Genomic DNA, 17,619 nt, shown 5'->3' with positions numbered 1-17,619 from the left:
CTCAGTGGGTTCACAATGGCCGTGTCTCTCTCTTAGTGGGTTCACAATGGTCGTGTCTCTCTTAGTGGGTTCACAATGGCCGTGTGTCTCTGTTAGTGGGTTCACAATGGTCGTGTCTCTCTCTCATTGGGTTCACAATGGTCGTGTCTCTCTCAGTGGGTTCACAATGGTCGTGTCTCTCTCAGTGGGTTCACAATGGCAATGTATCTCTGCGGGTTAATATTGGCCGCATTGTGTGGTGCGCATTTACTACAGCACTGGGGAGACGAAGACGGCTGGGCGTGGTGATCCTGGCCACACCGCCTTATAGGCGCCACTAAGTCCCCCACAAAAGCACGCGGAGACGTTGGGTGTCAAACATAATCTTTTTAACTCTGATTTACTGTACATCGTAGTCAATCCAGCAGTGGAGTGGTACCACGTCGCACGTGCTACAAGCGTGTGCATGAGTACACACATCTTCGTGTATCCCCCCCCCCCCCCCGGCTTCACGTGTACACACAGCCGCATGTACACAGTCACATGTATACATGCCTGCGTGTACACACACCGACATCAATGTATCCTCATTTCCACGTCTACACAGCCACGTGTACACACTCAGCCGCGTGTACACACGTGCTCCTGCACCATGTGTATACACATTCTTGCGTCCTCGTGTACACACGACCGCACACATTCTCCCATCTGCCATGCCCACGTGTACACACGGGTACCTGTATCCCCAGGTACACACACACACATGTACACACATACCCGTGTACACACACACACACGTGTACACACACAAACGTGTCCCTGTGTGCACCACCTCTATACAAAAGCAACACAAGGGGCGACACTTTCTCATTCTATACACCACCATCACAACTATCACAGCCACAACTGCCGCCACAACCACTGCCACAACTACCACAACCTCCGCCACCACCACCGCAACCGTCACCACAACTGCTATCGTCACCACTACAACCGCCATGGCACCATCTCAACCGCCACCACCACCATCACAACCACCACCACAACTGCCAGCACAATCACAACCAGCTCCACAACAACCAACAACAACCACCACCATCACAACCGCCACCACCACCACCCCAACCACCACAGCCACAACCGCTGCCACCACCGCAGTGAAACAATTCAGTGTCGCAAAATATAAATAGCGTGAGTGAATGTCAGTGAGTGTGTAAGTGACAGTGAATGAGTGTGTGAGTGTGTGTTTGAGTGTGTGTGTGGGTGAGTAAATGAGTGAATGTGAGTGTGTAAGTGTGAATGAGTGACAGTGATTGTGAGCGAGTGCGAGTGAGTGTGAATGAGTGTGAGTGAGAGTGTGTGTGCTCACACACAGAATATTCCACGGTCCCCATGGAGATGCCCTCATCCCCAATGCCCGTTACCCACAATGCCCAGATTCCGACGAGGCCTCCTGCGGTCTGGCGTGTGGCCTGAGCTACCTCCTCCTCCACCACCATCTCCACCTCCTCCTCCTCCTCCACATTTCTTCCTCCTACATGTCCTCCTCCTCCACGTCCTCCTCCTACTTCCCCACATTCTCCACCTCGTCCTGCTCCTCCTCCTCCCCCACATCCTCCTCCTCGTGCTACACAGCCCGCCCTAGCTGTTGGCCTCCTCACACCGAGCTGTCCGCCAAGACCCACGGGCGAGCTGGTGGAGGCCTCGGTCAGGTGGGACACTGCTACACATCCCCGGTGGGGCCCAGTGGGGCCCATGAACACCCGTGCGGTCTGGCCTGCCCCCTGGCGAGGTCCATCAGAGTTCACCGCGGCCCCCTGGCGCGAGTCTTGGGCCGGGCACTATCACAGACCCCCGGCGGGGTCCATCAAAGTTCACGGCGGCTCCCCGGTGCGGGCCTCGGGGCGGGCCCCGTCACGGGGCCCGTCGCGGGCCCCGGGGCCTTCGACCGTCAGCAGCCGGAGGGCAGTGTCTCCACGGAGGAACCCAGCAGCTCCATGAGGTCTGGCGTGAGCTGCACCAGCCGCACCACGGCACCGCCCCCCCCTGCCTCGTCACCCCCCCTGCCATCCTCCTCCTCCTCCTCCGCTGCCCCACCCCCACCATCCCCCGCCGGCGCAGGTCCCAGCTGGGAAGCGGCCGCCTGCGCCCGCAGCAGTCGGCGTGGGGCACTGGCCAGGAGCGCGCCGGGCAGCGCGGCGCGGAACGCGGCCAGAGAGAGGCGAACCCGCGACAGAACCTCGCTCAGCAGCAGCCAGTTCCTGGGCCTGCGGGTGGGGTGCACAGGGGGGGGGGGTGGGAGACACGGGAGGGGAGACATGGGGGGAGGGGGGAATGAGGAGATGCCAGGGGGAGACACGAGGGGGAGGCAAAGTGGGGAGACACGGGGTAGACAAAGCTGAAATGAGGACAGTGGTGTGAGCAGGGCTACGATTGCCATGTTCGTGGTACTGTGGTGGCGGTGGGGAGAGCGATCTCTGGACATGGTGTAGCTGAGGCTGTGTGGTCTGTGCGGCTGTGGGGTGACAGGAGACGAGGAATGGTGGTGGTACCGAAGCTAAACATCAGTGAAGGGATGCAGGCAAGGCCGATAAGTCAGATGCCTCTATGCCCACCTGTCCCAGGTGCTAGCTGAAGTGGCCTCCTCCAGCGCTGTCCTACCAGACAGTCTCGTCCCTTCACCTGATGAAGGCCGCTTGTGTTGTGGCCGAAACGTCGTGAGAATATTATTGTGTTATTTGATTTTATCAATTTATTATTTTATTCTCATTCTACGTGACTTTACCGAAAGAACCAAAGAAGATGAACCTGTTGGGTGACTTGAATGCCCGAGTGGGTCTTGATTTCTGTGCATCCTGTGGCCTTGTAATTACCAACCACACTTTTTTCGGCATCCGGGCATTCACACAGCATCATGGATGCACACCAGGTCCAAGCAAGAACATCATCTATAGTGATGGAACAGCGAATGTGGGCCCACGTCCTTAACACCAGGACCTACCCTGGAGCTGATTTGCTCACTGACCATCGGCTTGTCATCTGTAAGATGCACCTGCCATTCGTCCACTGCTGTGGTGGGTGTCCATTTAGGATCCCATTCAAACCCACAGTGGCCTGGTCTCAGCTCGCTGCTGATAAACGTTGCAAGCAGCAATTAAATCATTGCTTGGAGCTGGGGTTGGCATCTCCCCCCCGTCCTGATGCTGAGGGGGTGAGGTTCATAGCGTTGGCTTATGCAGCTGCAATGGCTGCATTGGGTATGCGGTCCAGACCTCCCCAGAGATCCTGGCTGAAGGAGGAGGTGTTCCGACTGACTGAGAAAAAGCGGCAAGCCCACTCTCGTCATCTACATCATCCCACATCGGAGAATGAGGAGGCTTACCGGAGCCTTTGCTCAGAGGTTCGGAGAGCCATGTGGTGCTGCAAAGATGAGAGGTGGTCCTCAGTTGCTGAGGAGATGGAATCTGCCTCAGTAGCCCACAATTACAAATCACTCTTTAATTCCATCAAAGAAGAGACCAGGAAAAGCTGCTGAGGGAGGGTCACGTCTGTGTGCCGACTGCCCTACAAAACATCATAATAACAGTCGGGACCCCTGGGTGGGTTCCGCAGGATTGAAAGGATGCCCTGGTGGTCCCCCTCTTTAAGAAGGGGGACCGCACAGACTGTAACAACCACAGGGGCATCTCACTCCTCAGTGTGCCAGGAAAGGTCCTGGCAAGGATTATTCAACATTGCCTTGCTAGGCACGCTGAAGAGAGGCCTGCGGAGCCCCAGTGTGATTTTAGGAAAGGGCGGTCCTGCACAGATGCCATATTTTCTGTCCATCTGCTACAGAAGAGATGTAGGGAATCTCAACAGGACCTACATCTCTGCTTTTTTTTACCTGGTTAAGGCCTATGATACCATGAATAGGCCTGGGCTCTGGGTTGCCTTTCGTGCTTTCGGAGTCCCTGACTCTGCTCACGATCATTAAGGACCTTCAAGATGGTGGGCAGGCCCAGGTAAAGCTACGTGGCCAGGAGTCAGAGCTGTTCCCTGTTCACCTTGCAGTGCGACAGGGATGTCCTCTGGCTCCCACATTATATAACATCATCATTGCCCACGTAGTTGAGAATCCTTCCATAGCTGTACCGGTGCAATGCTCATCTGGTACAGATGCAATGGGAGGTTCATCAATTTAAGGGAGCGGTCGATGGATGGCTCCCTATTGGTCAACCATATTACGTATGCTGATGATCTTGTGAGAGGGAGATCTTGACGTGGTGTGCTGGTAGCTGAGGTTGTGTGTTTGTGAGCATGTGGGTTATGATGTTTTGGTTGTGTGGTTCTGATTGTGTGGTTGTGTTACTGTATGGTTACGTGGTTGTGTGATTGTATGGTTGTGTGGTTATGTGGTTGTGTGCTTGTGTGGTGGTTGTGGCTGACCCCTGTGAGAGGGAGGTTTGGACGTGGTGTGCCGGGAGAAGGGGTTGTGTGGTTGTGATTGTGTTGTGGTTGTGTGTTGTAATTATGCGGTTGTATTACTGTATGGTTGTGTGGTTGTGTGACTGTGTGGTTATGTGGTTGTGTGGTAGTTGTGGCTGACCCCTGCGAGAGGGAGATCTGGACGTGGTGTGCCGGGAGTTGGGGCTCCGATGAGAACTCAAAGAGCACTCCGCCCTCGTCGCCGCCTCCGTCTCCAGGGCCCACGGGGGCCCCTCCCCCACCCGCCCCGGGACCCGGAGGGGCGGCCAAAACCGCATAGCCGCATTGCTCCTCGACCTCTTCTGCACAGCACACATAAACACAGTACACACACAGTATACACACACATAGTACGCACATAGTACACACACATAGTAGACGCACCATTCACCACTAAGTGACGGTGACGTCACCACGGTGCCTGTGCCAGGCCAGGTGCATTTTGAGGCCACGTGAAGTGTGGAAGCCTCGCTAACAAGAGGTTATGGGACAGACCCAGGTGCCATGGGTTGGCTGACTGAGATGACTGGCAGATGCACCACCTGTACCCCCTACTGTGCTGACTGCATTTTAGCTGCCTGGTGCTCCGCTTTTTGTTGTGAGCATCACTCCTTTGTCCTCTGTTGTTGTTGGAGGACGACTGCCTCCAACTGCCCAGTAGCGTCCTTTACAAGCCTCCTCTATAGAGGCCGATCTTAGCAAAACTGGTAACAGCTCCACATCATCCTATACCGCATCAGTCTATCTCTTCTACAGCCCATGTCATGCCCGTTTATCCCACTCTATTCAGCTGAACAAAAGCTGTTTTGGGCAATTGGTGGCGGGGCATGCGGGCTATATGACCCTTGCCTGCCAGAAAAGGTCACCGGTGGGACTTTGTCCAGATCTTTCAATGATTTGTGAGCCCCTCACACAATCAAGCCTGGTTAAACCAAGGACAAACTGTAGGCAGGCCAGCCTGAATGTTTCTAATCAGCGAAGATGTTCCATTAGAGGGTCCACGTTTCGCAAGCATAGAAAAGGGAGGGCATGACTGTGGCCGAGCAGACCAGAAGCTACGTTTGGAGCGACAGACCAGGTAGCTTCCACAGAGCGTTACGCAACCGATGAAAAGATAATGCCGCTCAATTAATTCGGAGTGGGACCTCTCTGCTGTCAAACTGGAGCCGGTCATAAGCACACTGCCCAGGTATGGAAAACTCTCCACTCTCTCCGCAACTGCCCCATCACCAATGGGGAGCAGAGGGGGTGGAGTGTTTGATGGCACAAAATACCCCGGCAGGGACTTAGTTTTGGTGGGGCTGATTGTAAGGCTCCACCTCTTAGTGGCACACTCCAGTTTCAGCAGCAGCGCCTCCGACTCCTCCTCTTGAGTGAGCAGGAATCACCAGACCATCACTATACGTAACATGGTTGACTAATAGGGAGCCATCCCTTGTCCGCAACCAGGCATCTATCAGCCTCCCATTATATCTGTACCGAATAGGGATGCCTCCGGTATAGCCATGAAAGGCTTCTTGAACTACGTGGTCAAAAAATATGTAAAATAATGTGGGAGCCAGAGGACATTCCTGTCGCACCCCAAGGTGACCAGGAAATGGCTCCGACTCCCAGCTCCGTAGCTTTACCCGGGCCTGCCCACCATCATGAAGGCCCTTAATGATTGTGAGCTGAGAGTCAGGGACTCCGAAAGCACAAACAACCTAGAGCCCAGGCCTATTGATGGTATCATAGGCCTTGACCAGATCAATAAAGCAGAGATGTCGGTCCAGTTGTAATTTTCTACACCTCTGCTGTAGCAGACAGACAGAAACCACTTTGGGGCTGCGCAAACATCTCCTCAGTGTGCCTAATATGGCGATGTTGAATAATAATTGCCAAGACCTTTCCCGGCACACTGAGAAGGGAGGACCACCAGGACATCCTTCAAATCCTGAGGAGCCCATCCTGTGGTCCAGACAGTTGTGATGTCATGTAGGACAGTCAGCACACAGACGCCACCCTCCCTCAGCATTTCGCTTGGGAGATCGTCTCTGCCTGGCGCTTTTCCTGGTCTCCAGATCTCACCTCGCACTTCCTCCACAGATGGCACCTCAGCCAACCACTCAGAAGGGGTGGCTACTTTTGCCAATATTTGAAGCATGGCAGTCCCAGTAGGGTTGTCCCCTTTTTTCCCCATGATGTTGTCTGGACTGAGAGAATTCCCCTCCCCCAAGACCTCATAGAAATTCTCTGCAAGCCTGCAGACAGTCTTGAACCTCACCCATTTCCCCTTAACATCAGGAGGAGGGGAGGACGATATCAACGCCAGCTGCAAGAGATGTTTAAATATCTGCTTGCAACTATCCTCAGCTAGCTGAGACCAGGCCACTGTGAGTTAGAATGGGGCCCTAGATGGACACCCACCACCAGAGTGGAAGAATGGCAGACGTGTCTTACAGATGACAAGCTGATGGTCAGTGGGCAGATCAGCTCCATGGTCGATTCTGGTGGCAAGGACATGGGCCCAAATCCACTGGTCCGTCACTATGTAGTCCAGCAAATGTTTTTGCTTGGACCCGGCGTGCATCCATGATGTTGTGTGGCTGCAGCGATGCCGGAACGGTGTGTTGGTAATTACAAGCCCATGGGCCGCACAGAAGTCAGCAGCCTCCTACTGTTGCTATTGAGCTGACCCACTCTCTGACACTCACTCACTCTCTGACACTCACTACCTGACACTCACCGAAGATTTCGCTGCCGTGGAAGTCCCAAAAGAGTCCAGGGTCGTCTGGGCTTCTACCCCGCAGATCCAGCAGGTACTCTGTGTGGGGCGACACTCACCCTCCTCACCACTACTCCTCACCACACACTCACCCCAACCACCACCCTCACCATTAACCACCACTCTCGGGTACTCCTTTGAGGCTGAGGTGACCTAGGGGAGGCCCAGTACCGGTTCAGATAACTGTCACTGGTGTTGGCCGTGAGCAGGATTTAAACTCGGGTAGCCGGATTTGTAGCACAGTGCAGCAGTAATTGCTGCGCCACCGCTTCCACACCTATTCGGGATGCAAAGTAGATACCTCCTCGCGGTGCATCCTGGTAACTTCTGGAGGGTTATTCCCCAGAAGGCCAAATCTATTAACCACTCTTAAACCAACCGTGTCTACCCAAGACCTTAGCGTGGACAAAAACAGTTGGCACTGTCTGTCAGTCCTCTCAATGAATATTGAAGGATACTCACAGGCAAACGCTGACATTATGGCAGTTATATTAGAGGAGCATGACATTGTCTGCTTACAGGAGACACGCAAAGGTCCTAATAACCCCCGCCCAACCATTGAGGGGAAAGCACTCGTTGCTGAAATAAGACAGAGGCAGTATTGCAAGATCTGATCTGAAAATTGAGAACGTGCAAACCAACACAAGCAAGAACAACATCGAAACCATCACACTTAGCCTCAAAAACATCGCAGTAACATCACTGTATAAACAACCGTCAATTATCTGCTTTGGTTCTTTCGGTAAAGTCACGTAGAATGAGAATAAAATAACAAATTGATAAAATAAAATAACGCAATTTATTATTTTATTCTCATTCTACGTGGTGACTTTACCGAAAGAACCAAAGAAGATGAATCCTTGCAGTCACGAAAGCTTTAAATCGAAATTTAACCGTCAATTACTTTAGAGTGGAAGATTTTTTAGGATGGCTGTATAAGCAAGTATAGCCTAGTGATTGTGGACTTCAACTCCCATCAGACAGCTTGGGGATATGATGCCAACAACAATGCCAGCACCCCCTGAGTGGAACAATGAGTCCAGTAACCTGACGCTGGCACATGACGCCAAACAACCTCCAAAGTCATTCAACATCAGCTGCTCCGCTGGAGAGGATCCAACTCATAAATGTGCCAGAAAGCAGTACTAGCAATGGCGGAGCCAGGATTTTCAGGTAGGGGGGGCAACCCCTCCAGCCATGAAAAATGATAGAAGAGTTGTTATTAAATTTTGATTTAAAGCTTTCGTGACTGCAGTAATTCATATTCTTAGTTCTTTCGGTAAAGTCACGTTTAAGGGAAACAACAAAATAATAATATATATATAAAACAATAAAAATTCTCACGACGTTTCGACCATAACACAAACCTGAAGACGACCGTTTGTGTTATGGTCGAAACGTCGTGAGAATTTTTATTGTTTTATATATATTTTATTATTTTGTTGTTTCCCTTAAACGTGACTTTACCGAAAGAACTAAGAATATGAGTTGTTATTAGTAAGTGTAGGAGTTGTCCCTTGCTTTTTATTCGACGCGTGTGCGGCGATGGCGCAGCCATCGATCGAGGGTCGAATTCGAACCGCGTTGTGTGATCGGCATCGCGCTCTCTGAAGGTGAATGCCTTCAGGGAATTCGTGGACTCTGTATACGCAACTGCGCACAATTCTGTGAGTCACTTATAACTGCTTTGCCGTTACTTATTGCCAATTATGGACTCAGACTATTGTCCTATCATTTCATGGAGTCCCTGGTACGTGATAATATGCTACACAGAGGCAGTGGGGGTCGCAAAATGCCAATTTATTACTAAACCCCAATGATACGATCAAAATTATGGATTTCGATCGGATCACTGGGGGGGCACATGCCACCCCCCCCCCCCCACTGGCTCAGCCAGTGAGTACTAGAACCCATGCCTAACACCCAACACTGCCCTATAAGCAGCAAACGAGGGTCAACAAAAACAGTGCAAAACACCCCATTCCAAAGATGATTCAACCTGAAAAAAGCCAATTGGAAAGCCTTCAGAGAGGCAGTGGAGAAATCAATCAGGGACATCACTCCCACCCATGAGAACTACAATGATGTCATGAGGGCTGCCAGACAAGATACATCCCAGGCATGTCAAGCACAAAATCTGAGCTGTACGCTCTCTATGAGAAAGAAGACCATCTCGATCCCTTATCAGAATCCACTATTAGGTTTGGAGAAAACCTAAGAGACAACAAAGGATTAGAGCGACACAGTGCCTGGAGAGTGGTGATCGTGGTGGACACTAACCTGTCAGTGTCCACCACGATGGTCGCTTGGGCGACCATACGGAGACTAGGAGGTGACAATATTACACCTCCAGCAGTGGCAAACTTTACTGCTAAACCAGGTGGCACAACAACTGCTCAACAATGGGAAGCAACACCGGAGAACACCATCGCTCTATTATACCGCCTGACAACCAACCACCCAAAGACTAAACCTGCCCATTTACTACGGGGGATCTGACAGCCGGCATAGGCCTACTTAAACAAGGGAAGGCAGCAGGAGTAGATGACATACAGGTTAAGATGATACAACATCGAAGACCCACTGCAAAGTAATGGCTCCTTGACCTATTCAACGCATGTATGACGAGTAAACAGAGTGGAGGAAGTCAAGAGTCATAGCTCTGCCCACCAGGGAAAAACCTTTCGTCACTAAAAAGATACAGACCCATCTCCCTCCTTAGCATAATTTACAAACTCTTCGAACATCTTATCCTCCAACAAATTTCACCCCTGGTAGATCTCAAACTCATACGAGACCAAGCGGGCTTCAGACCTGGCCGAACTGATGCAGGCTAACTACTAAACCTCACACAGCATGTCGAAGATGGCTACCAACAGAAAATTATCACTGGCGCAGCGTTTGTTGATCTATCTGCTGCATGTGACACTGTTCAACACCGCATCTTGATCTACAAACTACACCTCATGACTGGCGACCTAGACCTTTGCCAGACCGTTCGAAGCCTCCTAGAGAACAGACGCTTCTCATCATCATAGGCCTTTGTGCCTCGAGAGACAATTCTTTTTGTGCCTTACGAGATCAGCTGTAGGTTTTGCAGCGCCTAGAATGACTTAGTAGGCCAATCCTTGAGTGACAATCCTTGCCACAGCAATTGCAAGTGAATGCGGTGGCAGCTCCAGAGATGTTTGATGCTTTTTCTTTACGTCGCTCCCTCTTGGTCTGCCAAGCGTTGCGTCTTTTCTCCTCACCTCTACTGAGGCCTGTCTTCACAGCCTGCTGGACCCAGCTGAGTCGGTCGCCGGCAGTTTTCTCCCAGTCATTTGGGTTGATGTCGCAGCTCTTCACGTCCCGTTTACAGACATCTTTGAAGCGCAGGACCGGGCGACCAGTGGCCCGTGTGCCTGATGCCAGCTCGCCGTACAAGACATCCTTGGGTATTCTGCCATCCTGCATGCGGCGCACGTGTCCAAGCCATCTCGGGCGCCTATGACTGAGTAGAGAATACATGCTGGGAATGTTGGCCAAGTTGAGAACAGAGGTGTTGGGAATGCGATCTTGCCATCTGATATCGAGGATGCGCCTGAGACATCGGAGGTGGAATGTGTAGTCGATGTTCTTGATGGGCATATGTTGTCCAGGACTCGGACCCATAGAGGAGGGTGCTAAGGACGCAGGCCCGATTCACTTGTACTTTGGTGTTGAGCGTTAGGGATTTGTTCTCCCACACTCTTTTAGTCAATCTGAACATAACTGTAGACGCCTTCCCAATGCGCTTGTCAATCTCTGTGACAAGAGACAAATTGTAGGTGATGGTAGGACCCAAGTAGGTGAAGTCCTGAACGACTTCCAGGGTGTAGCTGTCAATGTTTATGGAAGGGGTGTCTCTGACATCCTGGCCCATGACATTGGCCTTTTTTAGACTGATTGTCAGGCCAAAGTTGTTGCAGGCATTGGCAAGGTGGTCGATGAGTGTCTGCAAACCTTGTTCTGTGTGAGCTGTCAGCGCAGCATCGTCAGCAAATAGGAGTTCTCTGATGAGGACTTTGCGGACTTTGGTTTTGGATCTGAGACGGTCAAGGTTGAAGAGTTTGCCAGCAGATCTTGTATGAAGAAAGACCCCCCTCTTCTGCTGTCCCAAAGGCATGTGTGAGCATAAATGAGAAAAAGATGCCAAACAGTGTTGGGGCAAGCACGCACCCCGCCTGCTTTACACCGCTGAGTATGGGAAATTCCTCTGAGGTGGTGCCGCTGTGCTGTGTTGTTCCTTTCATGTTGTCATGGAAAGAGGAGATGACTGCCAGCAGCTTCGGTGAACAGCCGATCACTTTGAGGAGTTTGAAGAGGCCTCCCCTACTGATGAGGTCAAAGGCTTTCGACATTTCTCCTATAGCTTACGCAAGGAGAAGAGCATGTCAATTGTAGACCTTCCTGCTCTGAAGCCACACTGAGCCTCAGGATACATCCTCTCAGCTAGTATCTGTAACCTGCTGAGGACCACACGGGCAATGGTTTTCCCCACAATGCTCAGCAGGGAGATGCCACGGTAGTTATTGCAGTCCCCACGGTCACCCTTGTTTTTTATATCGGGTGATGATGTTGTGGAGTCTCTCATTGTCTTGAGGCACTGCTCCTTCTTCCCAGCACTGGCAGAGAAGTTCATGGAGTTTTGTGAGGACGGCGGGTTTTGCACATTTCAGTACCTCAGGTGTGATGCCGTCCTGTCCCGGTGACTTGCCGCTGGCTAGTGAATTGATGGCGTTGTCAAGTTCCTTCAAGGTTGGAACATTGTCCAGTTCGTGTATCGTTGGTAGGGGCTTTACAGCAGCAAGAGCAGCTTCTGACACACCATTGTCTCGTGAGTAGAGCTCTGAGTAGTGTTCTACCCACCTGGAAATTTGCTATTGTTTATCAGTGATGATGGCCCCTGTGCTGGATTTAAGGGGGGCAGTCCTCCTGATGTTTGGACCAAAGGCTGTCTTGATACCTTCATACATGGCACAGATATTGCCAGTGTCACAGGCGAGTTGGATCCTACTTCTGAGGTTCACCCAGTAGTTGTTGGCGCAGCGTCTGGCGGTCGTTTGAGCTGCACTGCGAGCAGCTTTCAGAGTCCTTGACGATCCTGTACTTGGGACTTGCTTGTACTTCCGGAGCGCGATACGTTTGGCTTGGAGGATGGGTTCCAATATAGCCAGGTGTTCCTCAAACCAGTCTGTGTTCCGCCTTGTCTGCTTGACGAAGGTATTGATGGCTGCATTAAAGATGGCGTCTCTGATGTATGCCCACTTTGTCTCCACGCTTCCATCTGGTGTGTCGTGTAGGGACTGCTCAAGGCTGTGTTGGAATAATTGAGTGAGCTCTGGGAGGGATGTCTTGGCAGAGTTGATGCGTAGGTAGCGCTTTTGTTTGAATCCGTGTATCTTTCTGGGGCGTAGTCTGACCTTGCTGGATACCAGCGAGTGATCGGTGTCACAGACTGCACTGTGGTAGCTGCGTGTGATGAGTACCGAGTTGAGGAGGGCTCGTCGGGTGATGACGAGGTCCAGTTGGTGCCAATTAAGAGACCTTGGATGTCTCCATGATACTTTATGGAAAGGTTTTGTGAGAAAGAATGAGTTTGTTATACAGAGATTGTGGTATGAACAAAGCTCCAGTAGTCTTTGGCCACTGGCATTCATCTTTCCAATGCCATGATAGCCAAGGCATGCAGGCCATGCATCATGGCAGCCCCAACCCTTGCATTGAAGTCTCCCAACAGAAACATGTGCTCAGAGCTGGGGAATTTGCGAATAATATTGTGAAGCTCTTCATAGAACTGGTCATGAATCTCCGGAGGTGAGTCGAGTGTTGAGGCGTAGACACTCAGGATGTTTACATGGCCAGAAGCAGTGAGCAATCTCATGAGTAGAATCCGCTCAGAGCCTGCAGTCGGTGGTTCTATCATGCCAAGGAGTGTGCTTTTGACGGCGAACCCAACACCGTGTTGCCTTGGTTCGTTCTGCTGTTTTCCTTGCCAGTAGAAAGTGTAGTCACTCTCTCGTAGTGAGCCACTGCCAGCAAGCCAGGTCTCCTGCAGTGCTGCAATATCGACATGGAGTCTCGCCAACTCCCTGTCGATAACTGCAGTCTTGCGGATGTCCTCAATCTGCAATAGATCTTTGGAGAGTCCAGAACACATTGTACGTACATTCCAGCTTTTTGCAGCCCACTTATCTGGTGATGAACCATAAGCTCCAAGCACCCATTGGAGCAGGTGAGCCGTGGCGGGAAAGCACCTCATTGGCCGGGGGCTGCCCAGCTTGAGGCGGGCGGTAGCTATCCATTGGGGTGCAATGACCCCTCCCACCGACGATGGCAACCCATGGCGCCTATTTTTTACGCCAATCTAAAATGTGTGACTGCTGCCATCCGGGTTTCTTGGCCACGATTAGGTGGCCGAGGAGTGTCCTCTTCCCATTTTTGCACCTCTTATTGGCACAAAGCCCGGGCAGGTTATTCTGGAAATCCTGGGTTGCTCGTGCGTCAGGATCCCCTCCCTCGGCCTTGCTGGTGATGTCCAAAGGAGTGCGTAGCTCGACGTTTGGTACCAGTTTGGCTACAGGGGCTGCCGGGAATGTGTCGCAGTGCATCACAAAACCGCCTGAGGGGCTCCACTCCTGATTTTCTGTCGGGGTTCACTCCCTTAGCCATTGACTCTCCCGAGACACTCACAAGGCAGTGAGAAAACCGCGTAACCCTGGGAGGGGCCCTGACCAGGTACTGACAGCCGGGCCAGCTGTGCCTGAGACTCGCGTAAGGGAGGGTCGTCACACCCTGAGGTAGTTTATCACAAACTACCCGCCACCTCTTCGCTTCTACGTGGAACTAAACGGGTAGAAAAGTAGATGGCATTCTCAAAGCAATGACTTACCACAAGACAGTGTGCTCGCCCCACCTTTATTCAATATCTATACCAACAATCAGCCACTTCCTGAATATCAGCAGTTCATCTAAGCTGATGACCTCTGTATCACCACAGAGCAGAGACATTTTGAGAACACAGAGAAGATCCTGGAGAGGGCACTCGATGAGATGTCAAGATACTATCTAAATAATCATTTCAAAACCAACCCGAGTAAAAACTAAATCTGTGCTTTCCACCTGATGAACTGGGGTGCAGAGCGACACCTAATTGCCACCGGGGGAGACCAGAAACTTGAACACCAGAGTCATCCAGTGTACCTCTGGGTAACACTAGATCGTATACTCAGCTATAAAAAGCACAGTTTAAATATCAAAGCCAAGGTCAACACACAAATCAAGGGAGGGTGTGTACCGGATTAATTGCACTTGTGGCAAATTCTATGTTGGGCAGACAGGACGAATGATCAGCCCGAGACTAAAAGAACACCAAAGGAATATTAAATACTCCCAAATACAACTGTCGGCAGTGGCAGAACATGCGTGCGAACAAGGACACTCAATTTATTTTAATAATGTTGAAGTTATGTGCGGAACTAGTTACTACTGGACAAAACTAATGAGAGAATCTATCGAAATTGAGAGAACTATAAATAATTATTCTCCGTTTGAATAACTACAGGCTTGGTGCTGCTTGGAAGCGAATCGTCAAATAATACATTGTTTAAATGCATGCCTATACAGGTCACCATATGTCAATGGGGATTACCTTCACACAGAAAATTACAGGTACTGCTATTTTATTGCACACAAATGACAGGAGGTACAACAACAATGTGCATGCATAATGTACATGCATATTGTTGCCAATAAACTGCAACTTGAATCACTACCTATGAGATCTTCACTCAAAACTGCTCTAGCTGCCACTGCTATTCAGTGGCCTAAAATCAAATGTTTCCGTTCTGGATGACCGCTGCAACGTATGATCTTGTGTTTTGATTTAGTGTGCTGATCTTTAAAGGTGCATTTGAAAATGTTGATACTCCTACTGATGTTCCTGCTGTTGTGGAGTGACTCATGCAGCCAGCTGTGGCTGCAGGGTTTGGTGGTACATGTTGTTTATGTCGTTCATTGTGAAATTTCGGTCACAGTTCATATGATCACTGTTACATTGCAATTATGGCTTTATTTTGGTGATTTCGAAAACTTTTTTGGTTTGGCCATGTTTGTTTGTTGTAGTACGGAGTTAGACTGATGGCTTTAATCTAAGCTGTCTTGTGGTTGTTGTTGTTGTTTGACTTGCATCCCACTGGGATTTTTGCACAGCGTTGGTGTACGGTGCTTTTTTTCTGGAAGACTTTGCAGTTTTTTCCTGGATTTTTCTGTTTGCGCATAGTCACTTTAAGATGTTTTTCTTGTTCATGTTTTAGTTTTTTGTTTGTTGCGGTTACACCCGATTCAAGAGTCGAATGGCTCACAGGGCTAAACCAAATAAATGAAACTGAAAACTGAAACTGAAATGTTGATTACCAACTGGCAATGGATACCCATTATAATTTAGATGCATTCATTAATCCCCCCTTCGCACGTGAAGGGCTCACAAGTGATGTCATCACATCCATCACTCTATTTAGGGAACGAAACAGGAGGATTTCTCCAAAATCTGGCTGCCGCCTAATGAAGCTAGTTCTAATTACTGGCCTAACGTCATCCTCAGATGGAAAATGTTGTGGATTTGCTCTCCAACACACCAGTTAGTGCTGTACTCCTGTAGTGGCATAGCGCTGGCTTGCTGGCGAAAAAGGGTATCTGCGGTGTACAGCAGTCCTGACGTCAGCAGGCGACGATAGACACGAGAGGGGGACATCCTAGGGAAGTCTTCTTTGGTTCTTTCGGTAAAGTCACGTGGAATGAGAATAAAATAATAAATTGATAAAATAAAATAACACAATAATATTCTCACGACGTTTCGGCCACAACACAAGCGGCCTTCATCAGGTGAAGGGACGAGACTGTCTGGTAGGACAGCGCTGGAGGTCCCTTCACCTGATGAAGGCCACTTGTGTTGTGGCCGAAACGTCGTGAGAATATTATTGTGTTATTTTATTTTATCAATTTATTATTTTATTCTCATTCTACGTGGTGACTTTACCGAAAGAACCAAAGAAGATGAATCATTGCAGTCACGAAAGCATTAAAAGCGAAATCCTAGGGAAGGTCACAGAGGGGGGCCCCATCGGGAAGCCTCGGGATCCCGCTAGAAGGTTCCAGAAAGGAGATGTGCCTGGGGAGGAGCGAGACCGCGCTGGGAGTATAAGATAAGAGGGGCCACTGTGGGGGACCTCGGGGCTGTTGCTGGAAGCGGGATCCCCGTCGTGCTGCTCAAGTCCGTCGTCGTCACCATCTCCTCGTCGTCTTCATGATCCCGGCGCGCTGCCAGTCAGACAGCCCGCCGACTACTTTAACTAAGTAGTGCCGCCGACAATAGGCAGACTTAATAATAATAAAGTGTGCACCCACGTAGGGTGTTGTGTGTTATCCCAAGCGCCTCCAAGTCTTACTTTCTCCGAGTTAGTCACTACACTAGTAACGAATTGGCATGTTCTGTTTACGTGACAAACCATACTAATTGGCTGTGTCGGGTGGTGGTGGGTATAACGACACATTTGTATATTTATGCGATCTGACCCATAAAACCTATATTATAGATGATATTGGTCGCGAATGCCTACGTGTTAAACATACGAAACAACATTCTGCGAAAACTCCAAATTAAAAGTGGGGAGCACATCCATCCACTCTACGCACCGTTTGCCTTTGCACGTTGTTTCTCTGTGGCTGAATGTGCATGCTCTACCCGGGGACACTCAACCCACAGCAAACATGTCGACACTGCCCTAAATGACACGTGCAGAATTGTAACAGTGCCTGAGAGCCACCCCTGTTCCCTGCCTACATTGCACTTATAGCGCCCCCTAACATCAGGAAGAGGGTAGCACGTGACCACGACCAACAAGTCGTACAGTGGGACATCCGTCATCTGCTGTCATCGTGAAACAGCTTCTTGTGCGCCACTGACCACATTACCGGAATCTGCTAGAACTTCCCACTGGCAAAAGGGATGGGACAAATCAAATGACAACACTGCTTAATAAAGCCGGTGAGGAATCACCCACAGTGAGGAGTTCGTGTCTCGCTCCAACTCCAAACGGCTCACATGGCAGAGCCTAAACAGACTTAGAGTGGGTTTCGGCAGATGTGTGAGTGGTGAGTGTGTGGTGAACGGTGCGTATGTTTGCTAAGAGTGTGTACTGAGTGTGGCAAGTAAGTGTATGCTGAGTGTGTGCTGAGTGTGTGTGCCGAGTACGGTGAATGTGTGTGGTGAGTGAGTGTGTGGTAAGCATGGAGAGTGTGTGGTGAGTGTGTGGTGAGTGTGTGGTGAGTGTGTGCTGAGTGTGGAGAGTGTGTGTGTAGTGAGTGAGTGTATGGTGAGAGTAGTGAGT

At 50.4% G+C, this 17,619-nt stretch overlaps 1 protein-coding gene across 1 annotated transcript in view; it reads right to left on the bottom strand.

The window, feature by feature from the left end:
• Positions 1-351: 351 nt before the first annotated feature.
• LOC116937733 (uncharacterized) overlaps positions 352-17,619 on the bottom strand; it is a 123,556-nt gene continuing 106,288 nt past the window's right edge. Inside the window, exons 14-16 of the mRNA XM_076058294.1 lie at positions 7,172-7,249; positions 4,568-4,748; positions 352-2,246 (exon numbers count right to left, since the gene is read on the bottom strand). Of these exons, the coding sequence (XP_075914409.1) occupies positions 1,931-2,246; positions 4,568-4,748; positions 7,172-7,249 (575 nt within the window). The 3' untranslated portion in view covers positions 352-1,930. The remainder of the gene's footprint in view (positions 2,247-4,567; positions 4,749-7,171; positions 7,250-17,619) is intronic.

Source organism: Petromyzon marinus, assembly GCF_048934315.1.
Source record: "Petromyzon marinus isolate PM22_M1 ecotype Great Lakes invasive population chromosome 70 unlocalized genomic scaffold, UKy_Petmar_22M1.pri1.0 chr70_unloc.1, whole genome shotgun sequence".
NCBI lineage: Eukaryota > Metazoa > Chordata > Hyperoartia > Petromyzontiformes > Petromyzontidae > Petromyzon > Petromyzon marinus.
Note: the sequence above shows the minus strand (reverse complement) of the source record. Positions and strands in the feature narration are given on the sequence as shown.